This window comes from Podarcis vaucheri (genome assembly GCF_965113315.1).
Source record: "Podarcis vaucheri genome assembly, chromosome: 1".
NCBI classification, from domain to species: Eukaryota; Metazoa; Chordata; class Lepidosauria; order Squamata; family Lacertidae; genus Podarcis; species Podarcis vaucheri.
In genome coordinates this window covers 78,658,716-78,680,681 of record NC_138759.1, presented here as the reverse complement: position 1 = coordinate 78,680,681, position 21,966 = coordinate 78,658,716, and the positions used below count along the sequence as shown (strand labels likewise).

The window sequence follows — 21,966 nt, the reverse complement described above, 5'->3', positions numbered from 1 at the left end:
CTAATAGGACTTGGCCCTGCACAATCCTTTCTCCCTTTAAATAGGATGTAACAGGAGATGACAAAAGAGATACTTTTATTCAGTCTTCATTTTAGGACAGGGATGGGGAAGTTGGTTCCCTCTAGATGTTGAGTTTGGAGTACAGCAACATCTAAAAGGACCAGGTTTCTCCATCCTGGTTTATATGATCAAGGAATGATATGCTGTATTTTATTGATTGTATCTGAATTCTCCCCTGGGAACATTTGGGTTGAAGGGAGATCTTTGTAATGGTAATGGTAACAGCAGCAGCAACAGCAGCAACAGCAGCAAGTGACCACCATTGTACTCTCTCTTATTCAGGCGGGCAAACGCAACATATGGTCACAATGGCTAGTATGAAGGTCAGCATCTTCACCATGAGGTCACAATGGTCAGCCTGCCTTCAGCAGGCATAAAGACACACTGATCAGTCAGTGTCTCTTTTTGGAGGAAGCAGCAGCAGCAATTTGTGGGCACTGTAATCTGTTGCTCTCTCTCACTCCCATACAGAGGCTGGCAGAAGCAGGACCGTACAGGCACAGTTTGTCACCAAGGTCAGTATATGCATGATCCTGTGGGCAGAGATTCTTCCTCTTACTAAGGTGGGCAGAAGCAGTATGTGGGCACAATGGCCACCTGGTTCTTATTTAAATGGGAATGGAAGAGGAGTGAGGAACCTGTGGCCCTCCGGATGTTGTTGGACTGCAGCACCTGTCATCCCTGACCATTGACCATGTCGCCTGGAGGGGAACAGGTTTCCCCATCAGTGTTTGAGGATTAAGGTACATATGTTCTCTTAATTCCCAGCTCTTTTCTTACTATCTGGGGCCTTCCTTCTTCCCCATCTTCCTTGATAACCTAGTGATTGCATGCCTTATTACATGGCTGGCCATGATCAGGGATGCTTGGAAGGCACTCACAGAAAAGGGAAATCTCTGCTTGGACTTTCCTTTTCCTGGCGCTGTGTGACTCTCCCTTTCAGCAATGGGGAAAAGGAGGGGTGGCAAGTGCTGGGCTCCCTTCCCCTCGTTCACAATTAGCCCAGATATGACATGTTTGCAGTCCTACAACCAACAACAGTCATTTAGTGCATTGATGTCAGAAGCCTTTTAAGTACTTGGAGGTGTTCCATTAAAGGTGGTTAACAGCCCACGCTCTGCCAGCAAAGCCAGGAGGCAACTGGTTGAGAAGAAATAATTTTCCTACATTTTTTCCTGTCATGTTGCAAATGCATCTACACTTGCAGTAGCCTCACTGTAATGTTCTATTATCAAATATCTAAAAGCATTAAGTAAACGATATGCAGAAAGGGTGGGTGAGAAGATGAGATCATCCTCCACAGAGGGGAATAAAAGAATATTCAGCTATCTCTGCTTGTACTGGGTACCCTTCAGATTTTTGCCATTACCTCTGCTGAAAATAGCAGGTGGCGCTCAGCCAAGTTTCATTGAGAGTAGACACACTGAAATTAATGAACATGACTAAGTTAGGTCCATTAATTGCAATAGGTCTACTCAAAGTAAACCTTACTTTAACACCACCTAGTGAATCAATGGATTTAGCTTAATCAGCCGACACTGCATGTTCATTCCAAGGGCAATCTATGGAGATATGCGGCCAAGCTCTTTGCCAAGATAGCTCAGTCAGTAGAGCAGGAGGCTTTTAATCTCGGGGTCGTGGGTTTGAGCCCCACGTCAGACAAAATATTCCTGCATTGCAGGGTGTTGGCCTAGATAATCCTTGGGGGTCCCTTCCAACTCTGCCATTCTATGAATGGTGGGGAGACGCTCTCCCCTCGCTACATGAGGTCATCTGCTAACAGCTGTCCTGATCTCTTTCTTGTGCTTTGCAGCTTTGATTGGTGTAACATTTATTCACGGGCTGTGTAGATGAGTATACCCACTGGCACACACAATATAAAACTAAAACGTAGCATCTGCAATCTGGATTTTGCTGCTGGTGTTTCAAGCACTGTTTTCAGGGCACCACAAAACATAACACCACCTCACGACTAATGTGGGTTCAAAGAAATTTTACACACACAGAGATAATATTCATCAACTTGACATTGTTTTTTATACTAAACTTGGTATTGAGCAGTTTACCCGATTTATGGCAAAGGTGGGAGAAGGATGGCAGCTTCTCTTGTAAGAAAAATCGCCCAGAAGATTTAAGTACTGGCAGCCTAACTTGTCAAGCCATCTCTCTGGCCTAAGAGCACTTCTTGCCAATTCAAGGGATTAGTGGTTAACGCTCAGACTTCATTTACGTGTACTCCCATTTGTCACCCAAAATAGATTATGTAAATCAAGCATTGCATGCACTCCGCCATCCCCAAACAGCCCTAGCTGAGTGCCCATTTAAAAACATCCAATAAATTATATGTCTGCTCGTCTCTACAGTAGACTTGAGCGTTTTAAGACCATATTTTCCCATATTATCACTGTCAACTCAGATGGGAGGGAGGGAAATGCACATGCTGCATTGCATTTTTTATAAGTATAATGAGGCTGGAGCAAACTGTCGTCATGGCAAAACATAGTTAAATATTCATTTTGTCTTTTGCTATTGTCAAATTGAACTTTCAGGTGTTCCTCTGAAGCACATGGCACTTTGAGAATCTACCCAGACCCAATTAAAAGGTGAGGTATGTATTTTAAACTTTCTGACCTTGGTTCTCTCATGAATATACAATGCTGCTGGTCCCTCTTTCGCCTTCTCACCCTCCTCCCCACTACACTCTTGTTCAGGCATTTCAGGTTTGTCCTTCTTGAAGCTGCAAATGATGCTGACCTCAGCAGAACATTTACTGCAGCTCACAGTATTTGTTGCATTCCCTTTAGAGTCTCAATTTAACTATAGCTAATGCTCAAGTTTGATGGTTGCTGCCCCCGCCCCCACAAATCAAGGATTTCCCAGAAGAATTAAAAAATAAAATGAAAAGATCCAACATAATAAAGCTTTGTTTGTAGACAGCTGACCAAAAAAAATGAAACTTTTTTTTAAAAAAAGCAATCTCAGTTCAAGAATGAGTTATTGCTGTTTGTCCTTTCACTGCTCTAGGTAATACCAAGGAAGGAAGGGACTTACAGTAAGCCATTGATTAATAGGTTAAATTTCCAAGGCTCAGACTGAAGTACTGATGTGTCTACAGAAGTTTTGTTCTTTTCTTCCCACAGTTAATAAGGTACCTGAAGGTCAAATGCAGAGGTTCCTGCAGCATATAGTGAAGGCAGCACTTTTCAAATAAACTATGTGATTGTGGCACCACCTACTGTTGACTATCAGCCTGAACAAAATTATATGTGTGACCTTGTTTGCACAGAATCAAAATCATGCCTGTTACAAATACCAATCTAAGGCATTTTCAATGCACCGAATTTTAAAAAGCAAGTCATTGGGTGGCAGTCAACTAAGTTTTACTCAAGAGTATACCCATTGACACTACTAAACTGAACAATAATAATGTATTACTTGTACCCCACCCATCTGACTGGGTTGCCCCGGCTACTCTGGGCAGTTTCCAACAGAAAATAAAGAGCACGTGATACATCAGACATTAAAAGCCTCCTGATATGGAACACCATATAATTGGTTCTCTCTTTGACAACTGACAGGCGGGTGTTCCACAGGGCAGGAGCCACTACCCAGAAGGCCCTCTCCCTGATTCCCTATAATTTCACTTCTTGCAATGAGGAAACAACCAGAAGGCCCTCAGTGTCCAGGCTGAACAATGGGGGTGGAGACACTCCTTCAGGTATACAAGGGTGTGGATGTTTAGGGCTTTAAGGGTAAACACAAACACTTTGAATTGTGCTTGGAAACGTACTGGGAGCCAACACAGATATTTTAGGACCAGTGTTATATGGTCCCAGCAGCCACTACAAGTCACCAGTCTGGTAGCCGCATTCTGGATTAATTGCAGTTTCTGAGTCAGCTTCAAAGGAAGCCCCAGTACTAAGTCAGGTCTATGAATTTCAGTAGGCCGACTCTGAATAAAACTTAGTTAACTATCACCCAATGTACCGTATTTTTCGCCCTATAGGACACACTTTTTCCCCTCCAAAAATGAAGGGGAAATCTGGGTGCGTCCTATGGGGCGAATGCAGGCTTTTGCTGAAGCTTGGAGAGCGAAAGGGGTCGTTGCGCACTGACCCCTCTCGCTCTCCAGGCTTCAGGAACACATCCGCAGCCTAGGCAGCCCTACGGGAGGTCCGGCAGGGATGTCTAGGCTGCGGATAGCAGCCTGCTGCCCAGCACGAGGGGCGCCCTGAAGTAGAGCGCCCCCCGCGCCAGGCAGACATCCGCAGCGTGGGGAGCCTTGCAGGAGTTCCCCGCAAGGCTCCCCACGCTGCGCATAGCGGCCTGCCGCCCGGCAGGCAGGACGCCCTGAAGCAGAGCGCCCCTCGCGCGGGGCAGACATCGGCCAGCCCCACAAGCTCGGGGGACAGCAGGGAGGCGCAGCGCCGCCATCCCGCTTGTTCCTTGACCTGGTTCTGTTTCCCCGACCTGCTTTTGGGAGGGAAATAAAGGGGAAAATTTTTTCCTTTATTTTCCCCAAAAAAAACTAGGTGCGTCCTATGGGACGGAGCGTCCTATGGGATGAAAAATACGGTAATCATTTGCAACTAGCTGCTCGCAAAAGGAAAATGGTACGACTCAAAAACCTTCAGCCTCCGACTGCTGCAACCTAAATACAGAAAAGCAATGCACATCCACAGATTGAAAGAGATTTGATTAACTTAGCTTTGACAAGAGCACACACCACAGTTAATTCTTGGGCTCACATATTTCCCTTTTCTTCATGAGCAGCCTTTAAGGTTCCTCCACTTGCACATGAAGGAGAAGGGAATGCCTCACTGTCTGCATAACATTATGTGATGGGTTAGCATCAAAGCTGCTTGGGTTTCTATCCACTACAAACAGCAAAATAAAACCTAGCTTAGTATGGTTGAGACTTTTTCATCTCTGAGTAGGTTCAAAAAGCAGGGAAACAGATAGGCTTCCTGTTTTGCCACTTCTACTTTAATGCGCCGGGTGGGTTTCAAGAATCTCACCTGCAGTTCCTCCATGAGCTCCAGCTCAACATCTTGCCATAGACAAGCTGCTCAATTTCCAGGACAAAAGAAAGAGTAATGTTGGCTAGTTCTAACATCCACACCCCTCCACTATACCAAATCACCAGGGGAGTTCAGATTTCTCAAGGTCCGGTCTTTGAAGCTCTCTTTACTAAGATACAAGCTTACTTGCAGTTAGTTTACTTAAAAGGCTTCTAACAGCAATTCCTACAATTGTTCAGAATGAAAGCTCATTCCTGTACATTCAGATCTTTCACTTCTAAACAATTATTACTAAAGTTTGGAAGCCTTATTCTTCTCTAGATCTATCCACTCTGTACATGATTATTAAATATTGATAATAAGATCAGCCAATCTTAATTATGGTAGAAAATGATCCCTTGGGTGTTTCAGGTACACATCTTTGTTTTCTGTTTTAGGTAGTCGGTAGTATTTGTGTGACTAAGAACTGAACTCCACTGTCTTTGGCTAATTTGAAAAAAAATGCTAATGCTATTGTTTACGTGACTACTTATCCCAAATTGTAAAAAGAGAGAATAATGAGCCCAATTAACCTGGAGTTTTCTCCCTTTCAGACCACTTCAGCATATAAATGTTGGGAAGAGAAATGAGATGGCATTAATCCAGGATAAACCTTATAATAGTTTCAGATCCCTCCCTTAACTTGTGATGGCTAAAGAACAAAATGATGATCCTCTAAAAAGATCAGTGAATAACAGAGTTATCACAATACTGCCACTGTGTGGATAAGAATAAGAACAGCACATCATATTTCAAGTAGCAAAATCCAGTTTTGTTTGGGTAGGAAACAAGAACATAATTTTCCTCTAAATGTAATTATGACATGAACTAGCATGCCCAGGGTTAGAAACAAATAACGTTTGTTGAGACTGTCACTGTTCACATCCAACACTCCCCCAGAGTGCATGGAACCAGATGCATTGATCCGAGTTCAGAAACCCTGCAAAAATAACTGCTCTGAACTCAATTTCAAGTAACTAAGATAGATTTCATTCACTCTGAGCCTCTCTCCTATTTTTGATGCACACGTATGAAATACAGAAATGCAGTTCTAAACAAATTTGTATCATGATTCCGTGTTTTTAAAACAGATTGATAGCCATGTGGGAATGTGAATTTACAACGTCGTTTCCTGCATTATTTGTGTCGCATCTGAACAAATGTGTTATCTTTTTTCTCTCCATAGAGTAGTTGTACACATTTGGGTACAGCTTTTTCATATTTCAAGCTTTGTTGAAGCAGGGCAGGGAAGCCCTGTCATTCATATATGCAGATTTCCTTCACCATCTCCCCTCTCTGCACTCCAATGAAACTGACATGATCATCAGGGAAAGGCTTGTCAGCTCCATAAACTCCAGGCAGTAGAACATGCTAATTCAGACTCTTGTGTAAATACAAGCAGCTTGTCATTGCAGCTGGAGTCACAATGAGAGAAAGACAAGAGGGCTGAACTGCTCTCTGTAAGGATTCCGATGGTGCTGGCAAACTCCCAGAAATCTGATGAGTAGCGGCAAATTTTGGGACAGCGGCTTGAATGTTTAAATTGCAGACTTCCACCTATACTCAACCTGTGTCATTACAGGGAGCCACAAGAGCGGGGAGTGCTGTTGTGCTTGGGTCATGCTTGCAGGTTTCCCATCTAGATAGCCACTGTGAGAACAGATTGCTGGACTAGACAGGCCATTGACATTATCCAGCAGGCTCTTCTTATGTTCTTATATACATGCAAATACTGCAAAATGCCACACGTCTTCTGTGACTTCATCCAAAGGAAACCAACCACAGGTAACTATTGGAAATCTTGAAACTTGTCACTACCCTGCAAAATAGGGTGCTCTAGAGACTGATTTCAGTATTGCTTCCTAAGGGCTTGCTTGGAAAGTGATTCTACAAGAGAAGAACTGCTTCCTGTTTAGCTTATTAGCTAGCAAATAGATCCCAGCACAAAAAGGGCGCATGCCCTAAAGTCCTCTTTCTCTTATGGCTATTAGATGAAAGTAGAAATTTTTACTACTCACCTGACTTTCAATGGTGTCTAGTTGTGACACTGAAGTTTTACCTGTTATACTTTCTTTGCCTTTTTAATTTCTGGTTAATTTTGTTTGGCATGTCTGACCTTGTTTCAGGATTACATAGGTTTGGAGTATTATTGCACACCTCACTGGGGGTCCTGAATCAAATCCTATCAACAACTTGAGCAAGTTTCACTCCCTGCCTCCAAAAACAGTACATTTTTTCCCCCTTCAGAAGGTAATAACACCACCCCATGCTCAAAGAACTGGCATGATCTACCTATACGGATGATGCAGTTAATCTATCGCTCACCTTCCCTGAAAACAGCCTTTGAAAACATTGTGATCTTGATAAAACCCCACTGTCAGGTCTAAGAGCCACATTAAGGCAAAGGGATTACACCTATGGTACTTAATGATTATTTTTTCTCTGGCATCAGCAGACACCACCAACATTACTCTTTCAAGCAAGGTGACAGGCCTTTTTGCAACCTGAAATGGTTGGACAAACAGCAATCAGGAGATCAATGCTAATCTTGACTATAACACCTAGGATTTCTTTGTTGGCGTCTGTACTGTTAAGAATTGCTGGGGCCAGATCTGACAAGCAAAAAGTAGGGAAGAAACGAGGCAATGTGACAGTGGGAAAGAAGGCAGAAAGCCGATGCATTTATCGTTTTGCTTAAAACAATTTCCCCATACCCTCTTGCTTGACACCTTCTCGTGTTACCTGATTTCACAGATAACCACAAAACCAGTGGTAACCTGTTTGCACATGAAAAGTGGTGGATGACTGTCATTTCAGGGTCCTACAGGAGGAACTGCAGCATATCTCTCTCTCATGATGCTCTAATAGTTTAGGGATATTTAGGCTACATGGATAGAGAGTCCCAAGAGACACCATCTTTCCAGGCAACCATTACCCTAACTCCTACAATCACAGCTGTGGATTCATAATATGTGCCCTAGATTTTCCTGGTGCAGCATACACTGAAATAGTCACCACACAACAGTAAACATCAGAAAAGACCCTTAGTGGAACCTACTCTGTCAAGATTCTTGACTGTAATTTACTTACACAGTACTCCTAAGCATGTTTTCTTTTGAACGAATCCTATTAAATCGTCAGTGAAACTTGACATACTAAAAAAATAAAATAAATAAGTAGCATCTTGAAAATCCTGGACTTACGTTTGCTTCTGGTTTCCTAGCTGACTCCAAACTTCAGCCACAAAGCCATCAAAATTCTCATTCTAGAATAATGAAAACATTGGAGACTGTAAATTTACAGTGGAACCTTGTGTTATGCACCATCCTCCTTGCAAACACTGTGGGTTGCAAGCTCCGCTAACCCGGAAGTAGATGCCCCTTATTGTGAACTTTGCCCCGGGATGTGAGCGGAAGTCGAGCACCGGCAGCACAGCAGCTGCCATTAGCAAAAGCGCACCTTCTGTTATGAGCGGTTTCGGGTTACAGACAGACATCCGGAACAAATTAAGTTCGTAACCGGAGGTAACCACTGTATTCTGAACAAATATCATCGTGGTTATTACTTTTGATGATGTTGAAAGTTTAGACATCTCATAAAAAGAATCCTGCTTTTACCTCTTAATGCTTTGATCAGGTGTAGGTTATTCTTTTTCTGCTGCTGCTGTTTTGCCATTTAATTAGATGCCTGTGGTTACTGATTTTGTTTTAAGCTACGTTGTTATTTCATTAGTTTGCTTAACTGGACACCATCATATAAAATGGCTGTTTATGCAGTTTTTATAAATATGGCTATGGATTTTAAACGCAACCACGCCGCCCATGTATACAATGCAGTATCATATCAAACTGCTTTGAGGTCTTTTTTTACAATCATGGTGTATTAAATAATAAATAAAATATCAGTATGCACTGAGTGCTCACTGGAAGGACAGATCTTGAAGCTGAGGCTCCAATACTTTGGCCACCTCATGAGAAGAGAAGACTCCCTGGAAAAGACCCTGATGTTGGGAAAGATGGAGGGCACAAGGAGAAGGGGACGACAGAGGACAAGATGGTTGGACAGTGTTCTCAAAGCTACCAGCATGAGTTTGCGGGAGGCAGTGGAAGACAGGAGTGCCTGGCGTGCTCTGGTCCATGGGGTCACGAAAAGTCGGACACAACTAAACAACAAATGCACTGTGTCATCTAGGGATCTTTTATGTAAACACAATTCACAACCCCTGAGTTTAAACATGCCAGCATTTAGCCCACCTCCTTTTCACCCACATGCTATTGAGCACAAACAACATATTTACAAACTTACTTCCACACCTAAGAATCAAGCTTCCTTTCTTCACTGCTATATGTAATATATAAAACCTGTCTGTGGCATCTAGGCCAGTCATTGACAATTTTACATCATCAACAATTTTTAAAAGCCACATTGATATCTGGTATTATACTGGCTCTTTATTTCTCAGAGGTAGGCTTAAGATACCTTGGCTATTTGGATCAGGTTACTGGAAAGTTCTTCTATCTCATCTTCACTGTCAAACACACTCTCAAAGTCATGGTAAGTCCAGCCTTCAAACAAAATTCGTGGAACTGAAAAAATACAGAAAGGGAGAAAGAAAGACTAGAAAGAGTCATTAATTTTCTACGCTATTAGGAAAACTGCTGTGGCATGCTCACTTGAAATATGTATTCTCCAATACTAAAACTTGTTCTATCCTTATTAATGTACTTCAGGCGGAAATATATGATGAGAATGGGGAAACTGTGACCCCACCAACTGTTGCTGGACTCCATTGGCCCCTGTCACCACGGCCAATGGTCAGAGGTGACATGAGTTGCAGTCCTAACAAAATCTAGATGACACAAGTCTTCCATCCCTGGTATGTGAAACCTTTATTGTAAGTATAGCAAATTTAGGGCCAACGCTCCCTTTCAGCATAAACATTTGGAGCTCCATGTGGCTGCCTATACGCACTGAGGCTCCAAATCATGGCACTTTTACCTCAAATTTTGGGGTGCAGAGAAAGGATAAGCTAAGCAAATTTTGTGGAGTAGGAACATATTCCATTAATCTTCCATGGGAAATAGATTTCTTGGCCAAGATAAATATCAGAACCCAACAAGTGTAAGTGGGTAGGAAGCTACAGCTGATGCTAGTGTAAGGCACTGAAATGAGGTGCTGAAAGGGCAGAGGGGGGCTAGCCAAGGATCCAATGCTGGTCCATTTTGTGGAAAGAGGTCTGATTAAGGCCCGCCCGCTGCACCATCATGGAGATTGTGAAACAAAAAAGGACACATTTGAGCATCCCACACATAGGTGGAATCTACACACATATAAAAAACACTGTGAAAATGCTTTTTTAAAAAAAAAGTTTTGAAAAATGCATTAAAATTGCCATAGCTCACTGTTGCCATCTAGTGCCACATTTGTATATTGTACTTTAAAGGTAAAGGTAAAGGACCCCTGACAGTTAAGTCCAGTTGTGAACGACTCTGGGGTTGCAGCACTCATCTCGCTTTACTGGCCGAGGGAGCTGGCATACAGCTTCCGGGTCATGTGGCCAGCATGACTAAGCCGCTTCTGGAGAACCAGAGCAGCACACAGAAACGCCTTTTACCTTCCTGCCAGAGCGGTACCTATTTATCTACTTGCACTTTGACGTGCTTTCAAACTGCTAGGTTGGCAGGAGGTGGGACCAAGCAACAGGAGCTCACCCCGTCACGGGGATTCAAACCGCCGACCTTCTGATTGGCAAGTCCTAGGCTCAGTGGTTTAGAACACAGCGCCACCCGCGTCCCTATACTTTACAACACACTTAAAACATTTTATTTGCAGCTGCATAGCTGAGTCCACACACATTTCCCCTGCTGAGGGCTTTTACAGTGGTGATAGACCTGCTGCTTCATTCCACCCTGCTGCTCTTTAATGTGTGATATATGGGATTTGCAAAATACAATTTTCCAGTTGTGCTAAAAAGAGAGAGGGCAGAAAGCCTACTCCTTTGCTTTAAAAAAAGAAAAGAAAGAAAAGCCTGCCAACTAGTTTGATCTGCATTTACTCTTATGTACAACTAGGGTGGTCTGGGACCTATCAGTGAGAAAGAGATTTCAGGAGGGTAGGAAATGGAGGAGGGGTGTAATTTTTCCTTTCCCCATTCGTGAAATCCCTCCATCGCCACCCTGGTGATCCCCAAGCTGCACTACAAGATTCTTGTTCCAGGCTGACTGACTTCTGTTAACACTGGCAACATTTTGTTGTGAATCCCCAGCAGTCGATTACAATTTCCCAACTAAAAAGGCAGCAGGAAAACAGACCCAGTCATTATAAAGAATGACTGGGACAATTTGGCTAAGTGCAGGAACCCAGAATAGTATGACACAATTAAAATTAATGCTTCCGGAGTTGCCCTGCAAGAATGGGTTCAATTTTGCCAGACTCACATTTCAAAAATTACGAACATTAAGAGCCCTACTGGATCTGGTTCAGCAGCTTGTCTTCCAACTTGGAAGACTGCAGGCAGGACACGAGTGCAATAGGGAGCCAAGGCCCATTGGAGCTAAAAATCATAGATTGTAGACTTGGAAGGGGCCTTGAGGGTCACCTAGCCCAACCCCCTGCAAAATATGGAAGCTTTTCTACAAAGTCACCTATTTTGATGTTTTTGGCATTCTTCTTCACTTCTTTCATCCAACCTGTTAACAGAAAACATGAAGAACAAATATGAACCTGTCTAATCACAAAGTGCCACATTTCCAAACACAAATATGTCTTTTATAATTTTTCTACTCTGTGACTGTCAAAGAAATAATGGTTACATGGATCATGGTATAAAAATCAATGCTCTCTACACCACCAAAGATGTAATAACCATTAAGCAACCATGTGTTGTCAGCTCAGAGTAACACATATGCGCATGTGCTCCACTCACCCTGGTCATTTTTGCATTTGGCCCCTTCAGGAAGGTAAACACTAACACAGTTTTGGGATTATTCAAAGCAGAAAGCAGCATACCAAGGTTCCTCACTGCAAGGCATCAGCCTTCAAGCACTGGGTACCACTGGGCCAACCTACAGCGCCTGATGGATTGCTTACTGCCAAGTCGCCACAGACACATGATCTTACATGCAGCATCATGCAAATTGACCACCAGCTGGAAATGGTTGGCACAGTGGTGTAGCGTGGGGGGGGCAGGGGGTGCCGGCCGCACCGGGCGCAACATCTGGGGGGTAGGGTTAGGGGGCGCAAATCCACGGGTTAGGGGACGCAAATTACTTGCCTTGCCCCGGGTGCTGACAACCCACGCTACGCCACTGGGTTGGCTGTGGCTGCATAAGCAAATAATGGCTGGATCTCCTTAATTTCAATAGGTTGACTCATATACATTCTCTGTTTTTAAGTTGTATTATGTCTCAGTGTCAATTTGTAAAACAGTATTTTCCCCCATTGGGTGTTGTATAAGAGTAGGAAATTTTATGTTACAGTGGAAGTTTGCAAATATCAACATTCACATATGAATGCCGAGAATCCCTGCCAAATTTTGTGACTACCCGAGAATTCAGAGATGCATTTGTGTCACTGTTCATTTTAGGGGAGACTGCTCCAATGCAGCCAAAACAGAATCACACTCAGATGCGGGAGGTATCAGCACACTTGCAGGGGGACCCCAAGTCTGCAGAAGTGCAAAATCACTTTTAGAGAGAGGGGAACCAAACAGCCCAAAAACCAAGTAGACTCTATGGACATGAACTGCTGAGTGACTGAGGGAGTAAGGTGTAGGGAATGGAATGAAATGGAGTGGCTGGAAACTGGAACAGGAGCACTCCCTACTGCAATTGTCATAGAGCATGCCTGTCAGTAACCACAAAGTTTAAAGCTGGAGTTAATTCTTTATTAGCAAAAACACGGTCTCCACTGACTTGAATAAGTGTCATGCCTAATGAGCACAGCAGCTCATTCCTGGTGCATAAAATCATGAAATCAGTTGCTGATACTAAAGGTCCCTGCCTCCCCACAGCTGTCTGCCTCCTCCTCTCCAGGGCTTTTTCCAAGCAATGGGAGACTGCACTTGCATGCAGTCAATCTCTCCTCCACCTTTTTCATGCGTCTCCAGGTTCTGGGAAACAGGAGAGAGGAGAGTGGAGCTTGTTGCAGCAGGAACAGGAGACACATGTCACTCTTCACCAGCCTGACTCATCTCTGCCTTTTCCAGTCCAACTCACCAGCTTATGCTTCTGATTCTTCTCTCCGCTACAGACTCTCCCAGCTCACCAAGCCCTGTTACTTCTTCCACTTCCTACATCTCTTCCCAGTCTTCTCCGTCTGACCACTCATTGTTGTCCCATCACCTCTCCCGGGGCTCTAGGCCTTCTTCTCTTGGTGGTTCCCCAGCTGGTTCCTCCCTCCATTCCTCTGCGTCCATGACAGCAACATTTTGTTGCAGGCCCTACTTGCTCCATTTAACAACAGTCTCAGGTGGTTGAGTTTCAACAGGAACAGAGCCAAAACAGAATCACCCAGACACAAGTGAGAGATATCAAGATGCTCAGGTGAAACCCACCGTATGCAGAAATACCAAACATATTTTAATGGGGGGGGGAGGATCCCAGGCAGGAGTGTCTGACTGCAAATATTCTCAAAATTCATGGATGGTGAGACTTCACACAGGAATATCAAAGTTACCACATTTTTCAGGCATTCACTGTTAACACGCACACTTGTATATGCACCTCTCTTAGCTTTTATTGTCTGCTACTACATGCATCCAATGAAATAGGAAATGGCCTGAAAAGAGTCGCATCATAATAAATTGTTTAACTTCAAGGTGCCAAAATACTTTTTGCCTCTGAATGAATTCAGCATCAGAGTTATAATTGGGAGTTCCTAGCTCAAGCCAACATGCTGGATTATGACAGAGTTAAAGCATACTTTTGTGTTACAGAGAATGCATCCAGTTATTCTACCAAATTTTCTGCCATGGAAGGAAAGCATTGTATACCATCACAAAATGCATGTTAACACTAGAAAGCCAGACAGCAAATGCACTAGACACAGATCATGGGGCATGGGATATCAAGCACAAAAGAAAACCTTGGTCAGCATCATGGAGCCCTGTCACCTGGAACCTCTCCTTGCCCCTTCTCTTCACCTGCAACCAGACTGGCGATATAGTCGTAAATTTGCTTCCAAATATCTTAGCAATATCATAGCCATGGCTGTTCCACTGGAAAAGGGAGGAGGAAAAGGTATTAGGGCAAAATCCATCACAAACCACCTAGAATTGTATTAAATGCAGGGAAGAGGTCAATGGTCCCAATTTCAGCTCAGAACTTCCATTTCCAGCAGCTAGCCCAATATATTTCGCTGTTTGAGGCAAAGGACAAGATGACCTTGTTCCTCACCACCTAGGCCACTTTTATGTACTGGAGAGGCAGTTGTAGTTTACTTAAATACTGACAGCTCCAAAAGTACTCTGCATTGCACCCAACGGTAGTTTAGACGGTTCATTACATGTTTGGCACACACAGATCTGCTCTGCAACAGAGGGGGATGGGGGATAGCCAGGTGGCTTGGAAGGGCGGGCTTGGTGGGAAGGATGCCCCTGTTGCCCACAAGCACCTGCCACCTGAGGCAGCTACCCTACTCAGTCTAATGGTAGATCAAGCCCCAAATTTTATTCGAAAGAGAGAGCGGGAAAACCCAAATACTGTATATACACACAAAGCCACAAACCATGCAACAGATACCAGCATTCCTACAACTAGCTGCATCCCAACTTTTCATTTTCTCAGTACTTACAGGCGTTATGTAGCCCAAAACATCTCCCCCAAAGTGTCGTTCTCGTGCTTTTTTGGCACAGTAGCTTTTGTACTCTAGGATAATATCCTTCGTCTTTAAATCGGTAGAAACCAGGCCACGGTCTTGCACTCTTTTCTCTGAATAGTGAGTCTGCCAACAAACCATTATCATAGATTTAATAACAACTAAAGAAATCATCCATGTTCAGAAGCAGTCCACTCCTAAATACCACTGTAAATATATCCATATTTTATTGCACCCCAGATATGATGGAAGCAGCCAGTCTTGTTTAATCATGCCTGATTCACATGCACAGTACGATGTGGAATGGGGTATGAAAAGGGGTGTGTAAATAAGAGAAAGAAACTCAACCATCCCACCCACCTTTGCCCCCTGTCCAACCCCATGTTAAAACTAGAGTCATATCCACCACCCAATTTACACATGAATCAGGGATACTGTAGTTCAGGGAGTTTGGCTCCAATTCATTTTTGCAATATTCAGTCACCTTATAGGCAAATGTTAACACAACTAGGTCAGAGTACAAAATCCACCAGAGCATTCAATATGAATCTTTGCAAAAATTCCAAGCCATGAAGAAGCTTCTCCTACCTTTTCCTCCAGGGTTTTTGAGGCAGCTTTTTTGGTATCTGTCTTTGACAACGTAGCATTAGCCACCTGAGAAGCCAGGGCAAACACAACAAGGCTGATTGCGATCCATCTCATGACAGCTTGAGCTATTCCCGTCACCTCTAATTTCTTTATTGAGGAAGATAAAAAAATAAAATAAGGAGTTTGTTGTGAGACGACAACCCTACTTGAGAATACTAAGAGTAGTTGTTGCCAAAGGAATGTTCTTCAGTGGCAGAGCACATGCATGGCAGGTTCTGTACATTTAATAAGGATCTCAGTGAAAGGAGGAGGGGAGTCTGCCACAGAGACCCAATGCCAGTGGAATGGAGACCAGGGATGGGGAAATCTGCGACCCTCCAAATGTTGTTGACCCACTTTACCCTTGAGCCCCCTTTCTCTGCCATTCCCTTTCCCCATTATTCCCCTCCTTGCCAAATGCATTAAATTAGGTAGGGGTAGCATATTGCCCTTGATGCGCGGGCTCCCCTCTCCTGCTTTAAGGCAACTTTGTATATTCATAACTGAAATGCTAGCTGGCATTGGCTGCCAGTTCATTTCCAGGCTCAATATGGCTGGGGGAACCCAGCCAGTTGGGCCGAGTACAAATAACAATATTATTATTATTATTATTATTATTATTATTATTATTATTATTATTATTATGGTGCTCAATCTAGTGTCTGGAACCCTAAATGACTTAGGTCCCAAATACATGAAAGAACACCTCCTTCCATACAGACCCTCCCAGTTGTTAAGATCAAGGACTGCCTCTCCCTATATGAACTGATCCAGACTCTGCAATCATCATTTGAGACCCTTCTTCATATGCCCCACCACCACCACAAGAGATCCAGAGGGTGCCAATACAAGGGCCATTTCTATGGTGGCTTCCCACTTGTGGAATGCTCTCCCCAAGGAGACTTGCCTGGCACCTTTGTTCCATATATTTAGGCACCAGGGAAAAAACCATTCCTCTTCTCCCAGGCCTTTGATTAATTAAACAATCTATGGTCTTTTAAACTGTTGGGGGGGTAATGAAGTTTTTGTTTGTTATTACGGTATTTTGTGGGGGGAGGGATTATACTGTAAACCGCCCTGTGTTCTCTGGATGAAGAGTGGCTTAGAAATTTACTTGGTGAAGGGTGGGGAATAAATGTAATAATTATAAATAAAGTAACAACAACAGCTGATGGGGGGAAATTAACATTTGTCATTGTTAGGAAAAATGTTTGCCTGCAACTACATGGGACACAACTGCAGTTTCTATAGTGTAATACTGGTATCAAAACAGCCCATTAGATTGTAATTTTCCTAAATGTACTGTACATGGTGCCTCTAATGCACTCTTTAATACATATTATTAGTGGTGGTTGCAATGCCCACCCTGCTTCCAAAGTATTTACATTCTAATTTATCCAAAGCAAACTAGGTGAGGCTGGGGTAAATTTATAGAGGCCATTACTCTGGGAATGCCATGGCCATCCTTAATGTATCCAACATTAGCCTAAGGAGAAAATTTATTTGCTCTTTAGCATCTAATACAACTAATAAATAAAACAAGCTTGTTTTAGCTGCAAATTATCCTGTCATGCTTGCTTGCCAAATTCAATAGCTTTAAAGCCTCTTCTCAGAAATTGCGTAGCCCTCCTGGTCACAAATCAATGAAATAATTACATTTGTTACCCTTGAAGGTACCATAAGAGTGTTGGTTTTGCTGCAACAGACTAACCTGACTTTGTTATGGGCATCAGATACTACTCAATGAAGACTTGCAACTGTTAGCTGATTAATCAGTTAATTAAGGCGATTATGAAAAATAAAAATCTGATTGGCAAAAAGGTGCCATCTAGCAAGTCATCGGATGTTTAACTTTTTAAAATAACTTTTTTACCAAAAGTGCTAATATGTCAATTTCAAACACTACTACAAAAGAGACATTGTCTCCTTCATGGGAGAGGTGGAAATGCCCTTTCTAATACACCAGCTACACCACATGTGTATTATCTAAAAACCATGGAAGTATTCAGGGAAGGGCTGAAGTTCAGTGATGGAGCATCTGTTTTGCATGCACAGGTTCTCTGGTTCAATCCCCAGCATCTCTAAGTAGGGCAATGAGAAAACTGTCTGAAACCCTGGACAGCTGCTGCCAGTCAGTGTAGACAATATTGGGCTAGTAGAACAATGGCCTGACTAGGTAGAAGACTGCTTCCTATGTTCCTGTGTAACCCCTGGCCTCTACATATGGGGCTGAGAAACACCCTTGTCTGAAAGTCTGTAGACAGTATGAAGCTTGATAACCTAAAGAACCACCTTTGTTGGATACAACCCATGAGTTTTAGTTTACTTTAAATATGCATGAAATAGCCAATGAGAAAAGCAAGAATTCTATGGGGGAGGGGGCATGGGAAGCACAGGAAGAAGAAGAAGAAGAAGAAGAAGAAGAAGAAGAAGAGGAGGAGGAGGAGGAGGAGGAGTTTGGATTTGATATCCCGCTTTATCACTACCCTAGGGAGTCTCAAAGCGGCTAACATTCTCCTTTCCCTTCCTCCCCCACAACAAATACTCTGTGAGGTGAGTGAGGCTGAGAGACTTCAGAGAAGTGTGACTGGCCCAAGGTCACCCAGACGCTGCATGTGGAGGAGCGGGGAAGCGAACCCAGTTCACCAGATTACGAGTCCACTGCTCTTAACCACTACACAGCACTGGCTCTCATAGAAAGTGACATAGAAAGCTAAGAATAGGAACCTAGAAAGCTGGTGTTCATGCACCAGAACTTGATCTCCCTCCACCTTTGCAGAGAATAGATTGGGGAGGGGGAAGTTTCATTGTGCAACCGGAGGTCCATGCCCAAACTCGACATGATTAATGTTTATTCCTATTCCATTGCCCACCACAGAAATCCATTCTAGACAGCCTACAGATGATGTTCCCCTACACTTTCAAATGTTTTGTAATTGTTACTAATGTACATACACTTCAGTAAGATAAACAAGGCATCTGAAAACAGAAGTTTAGGCTGAGAGATAATATTGGGGGCAGACAGGATGAATTTAGTTATTTGACAGTGAAAAATCCAAGAAAAACAAATTATGCCTGAGAACAAAATCCATTAGGATTTTGCTGAAGGGATTTGTTATACATATTCATCTCTCACCTTACCATGAATCACACCCAAGGCAGCTAACAACAATAAATTGGGTCCGGCAGCTCACTGCCAGTTAGTGCAGCAGTGCTCTCAGGGCCAGTGAAATACGGTGTCATCAGGCTGCCCCACTCGCCAACCCAGCAGCCGCATTCCAAATATTATTCATGAACACTTTTCCACAGAGACTTTACTCTTACAGTGTAATCCTAAACAGGTCTACTGAGTTCAATGGGGACTTACTCTCAAATAAGTATGCATGAGACTGCAGCCTTAATCACACTGTTGCTTCACTCCAAGTGTCTTTCCCCCTCACAGTTATCTCTGCAGGCAAAGTGGGAAGCCTTATTCCTCTCACTTCACCTGCCTTTACATCATGGCTTTTGTGAGGACAAGTTCTGCCTCGCTAGCTTTTTTGAGTTCCCCAAGAGTGTCAAAAAGCATATGGACAGAGTGAGGGGTGTAAGAAGTAGGGTCTCCTCCAGGACTGATACTGTGAGCTGCACTTCTTTAACTTGTTCGCCATTAATGATCTGGACTTAGGGGTAAGCATTTTGGTGGCTTTGTTTGGAAATGTCAAATTGTTCACTGTGTTTAAAACAAAAAGGGATTGCAAGGTGCTCTACACTGGGTCAATGGATATTAAAATGACAAATGCAATTCAATGTGAAGTGATGTGCATTGGAGCAAAAGAGCCAGATTTCTCTCTCTCTCTCTCTCTCTCTCTCACACACACACACACACACACACACACACACAAATATGAGTGTGGGGTCTTGACTGATAATGACTGACAAGGTAAGAGAAATTAGAAACATGGTGGATAGCTATACAGTGGTGCCTCGCAAGACGAAATTAATTCGTTCCGCAAGTTTTGTTGTCTTGCGAAGCACGGTGTCGGGAAAGTTTTGGAAAAGCTTCAAAAATCACCAAAGTCTTTAAAAACCTCAAAAAAGGCTACCACACTGCGTTCTATGAGTTGCTCCTCGAAGTCAAGTCGCAACTGTATTAACGGTGTTAAGAAAAAGGAAACAAACTTGCAAGACTTTCCCGTCTTGTGAAGCAAGCCCATAGGGAAAATTGTCTTGCGAAGCAGCTCAAAAAACAAAAAACCCTTTCGTCTAGCAAGTTTTTTGTCTTGCGAAGCATTCGTCTTGCGAGGTACCACTGTATTAAGATGCTGGCCCAGTGAATGGCAGCTATGAAAAAAGGCAAATTTCATGCTAGGGATCATTAGGAAAGGGTTTGAAAATAAAATTGTCAACATAATAATAAAGCCATTATACAAATTTATGGTGCAACTGTACTTGGAATACTTTGTCCAGTTCAAGGCAACCATAATTATCATGGGGTTCTGACAATTCTCCTATGTGTAATCTCCCTCTCCCATAATAGTCGAACCCATTAAGCTGCATGATGGAAGTTCAAGGAGAGACAAAAGTACGTCACACAGAGCATGGTTAAACTATGGCATTTGTGCCCACTAGGTATAGTGAAAGATCTCAACAGCTTTAAAACAGGGTTGGACAAATTCACGAAGGATAAAGCTATCAAAGTGTGATAGCTGTGTGCATTACCTCCAGGACCAGAAGCAGTACAGGTATACCACTAGATACCTGCTGCTGGGAATCACCAAGCGAGTTGCCAGCCTCCCACAGGCATGGGATAGCTGCCCACTCTTAGAACATTGTCCAACTAGACAGGCCTTTGGCCTGATCCAGCAACAGGGCTCTGTTTATTTCATTACTTCAGTAATTGTGAGCAGGGCTGGCCCAAGACACTTTGGCACCTGAGATGGACTCCCAAATGCCCCCCATGAGGGAAGATTTACACCGAGAAAGGGAAGAGGGGAGACAGTCGCTTCATCTGGCCTCATTTGGGGGGGGGGGGTTGATTGCCGGTCCCAAGCTGAAGGAGTGGCAGCTGCTACTGACGAGCGAACGTGGCTTGTGAGCTGGGAGTGCATACGTGGAACTCAACCGACACAAAGCCTATCAGGAAGGGAGAAAGTGTCGGATGCCGACGAGGGTGCAGAGAGAATAAATGGAGATGAAACGCGACAGGAAGGACGCAGGCGTCCGCAGTCCACCCCCGACCCCCTCCAGTCTTAAATAAGGCGGCCGCCCGCGGAAAGCAAGACGGAATTGCACCCGAATTACAAAGCAGCCCAGGGATCTTCCTTCCCGCCTTTCGCCTCTTTAGCGCAGGAGCCCGAAGCGGCTCGCTCCCCGCCCCGCGCTCGCTTAATCAGAGGCGCGTGACAGCTGCCCCAAAGACTCCAGGGCGAGGGGAAGAGCGCGGGGCGGGCGGGGGGCGCGCAGGCTGCCTCTCGGTCTCCCCTCCCACCTTGTCAGTGACTCGCGCTCGTGCCCTCGTTTTCCCTCTGCAAACCGGATCTGCTTCAACTCGGAAGTGAAAACGGCGGCTCGGGAGCCGCGTGGCGCACGCCTTTTAAAGGAGCCGCCTTGGCTGCCGGAGAGCGCTTCTTCCCTCACAAGGCGAGAAATGAGAGAGGCAGGGGCGCCCTGAGCCCCGTTTGGGGTTGCGGGCGGCAATCTTGTGCGCGCGAAACTCATTGAAACAAGCAGGACTACTCCCCAGTCAGGGACAGGGAACATAGTTATGCCTCGTGCAGTTAATCACACGGTCAAACATTACAATCACAATCTTTCCTTTCTTTCTTGGATATTTACGACTGCAAAGCAAGGGAGCGCACGAGCCCGTTTCCCTGTTTCCTCGGACGTAAAGTCCAGGTAGGAACAGTGGCGTAGCGTGGGTTGTCAGCACCCGGGGCAAGGCAAGTAATTTGCACCCCCTAACCCTAACCCCCAGATGTTGCGCCCGGTGCAGCCGGCCCCCCCTGCACCCCCCACGCTACGCCACTGGGTAGGAAACACACACCCGAAAAATATTGAAGCTTTACTGAACCCCTACCGGGGTACATCAACCTTCTCCAACCTGGCGCCCGCCACATGGTGCTTGGTATTGCAACTCACAGCCGGCTGGGGCTGATGGGAGTTGTAGTCGGAAACATCTGGAGAGTGCCAGCTTGGGAAAGGCTGGCGTGGGAAATGCAGATCAGACTCGGTATAAGGGAGCTTGCTGCGTTGTCAAGCAGGTCTTGCCGATTTCCGCGGGGTTTCCTTCCAAATTAGAGAACATCCCAAAGGCATCTCTTAAAGAGCCGTGTTCGAACATGGCGGTTTCTGATCGATTTCCACAAGCGGTACTGTCCTCTGAATCCAATAATGTTGATCCTTACTCGGAAGTAACTAACGG

The 21,966-nt window shown here is 44.2% G+C and overlaps 1 protein-coding gene and 1 long non-coding RNA gene across 16 annotated transcripts in view; one reads left to right on the top strand and one right to left on the bottom strand.

Annotated features, from left to right (window-relative positions):
* CHID1 (chitinase domain containing 1) overlaps positions 1-21,966 on the bottom strand; it is a 131,244-nt gene that overhangs the window by 104,119 nt on the left and 5,159 nt on the right. For 12 of the 15 annotated variants that reach the window (XM_082230490.1, XM_082230493.1, XM_082230489.1 and 9 more), the window contains 6 exons: positions 15,525-15,671; positions 14,913-15,062; positions 14,205-14,337; positions 11,765-11,809; positions 9,600-9,706; positions 8,324-8,385 (listed from right to left, as the gene is read on the bottom strand). In XM_082230490.1, coding sequence (XP_082086616.1) covers positions 8,324-8,385; positions 9,600-9,706; positions 11,765-11,809; positions 14,205-14,337; positions 14,913-15,062; positions 15,525-15,671 — 644 coding nt within the window. Of the gene's footprint in view, positions 1-8,323; positions 8,386-9,599; positions 9,707-11,764; positions 11,810-14,204; positions 14,338-14,912; positions 15,063-15,524; positions 15,672-20,264; positions 20,408-21,033; positions 21,115-21,635; positions 21,792-21,966 lie in introns of those variants that run through there. The other 3 variants (XM_082230495.1, XM_082230494.1, XM_082230496.1) reach the window with 3 other exon arrangements.
* LOC309536550 lies at positions 414-8,313 on the top strand. The gene is made up of 4 exons (XR_014221609.1): positions 414-575; positions 2,624-2,668; positions 5,675-5,900; positions 6,703-8,313. It is a non-coding gene; the product is annotated as an uncharacterized lncRNA (long non-coding RNA).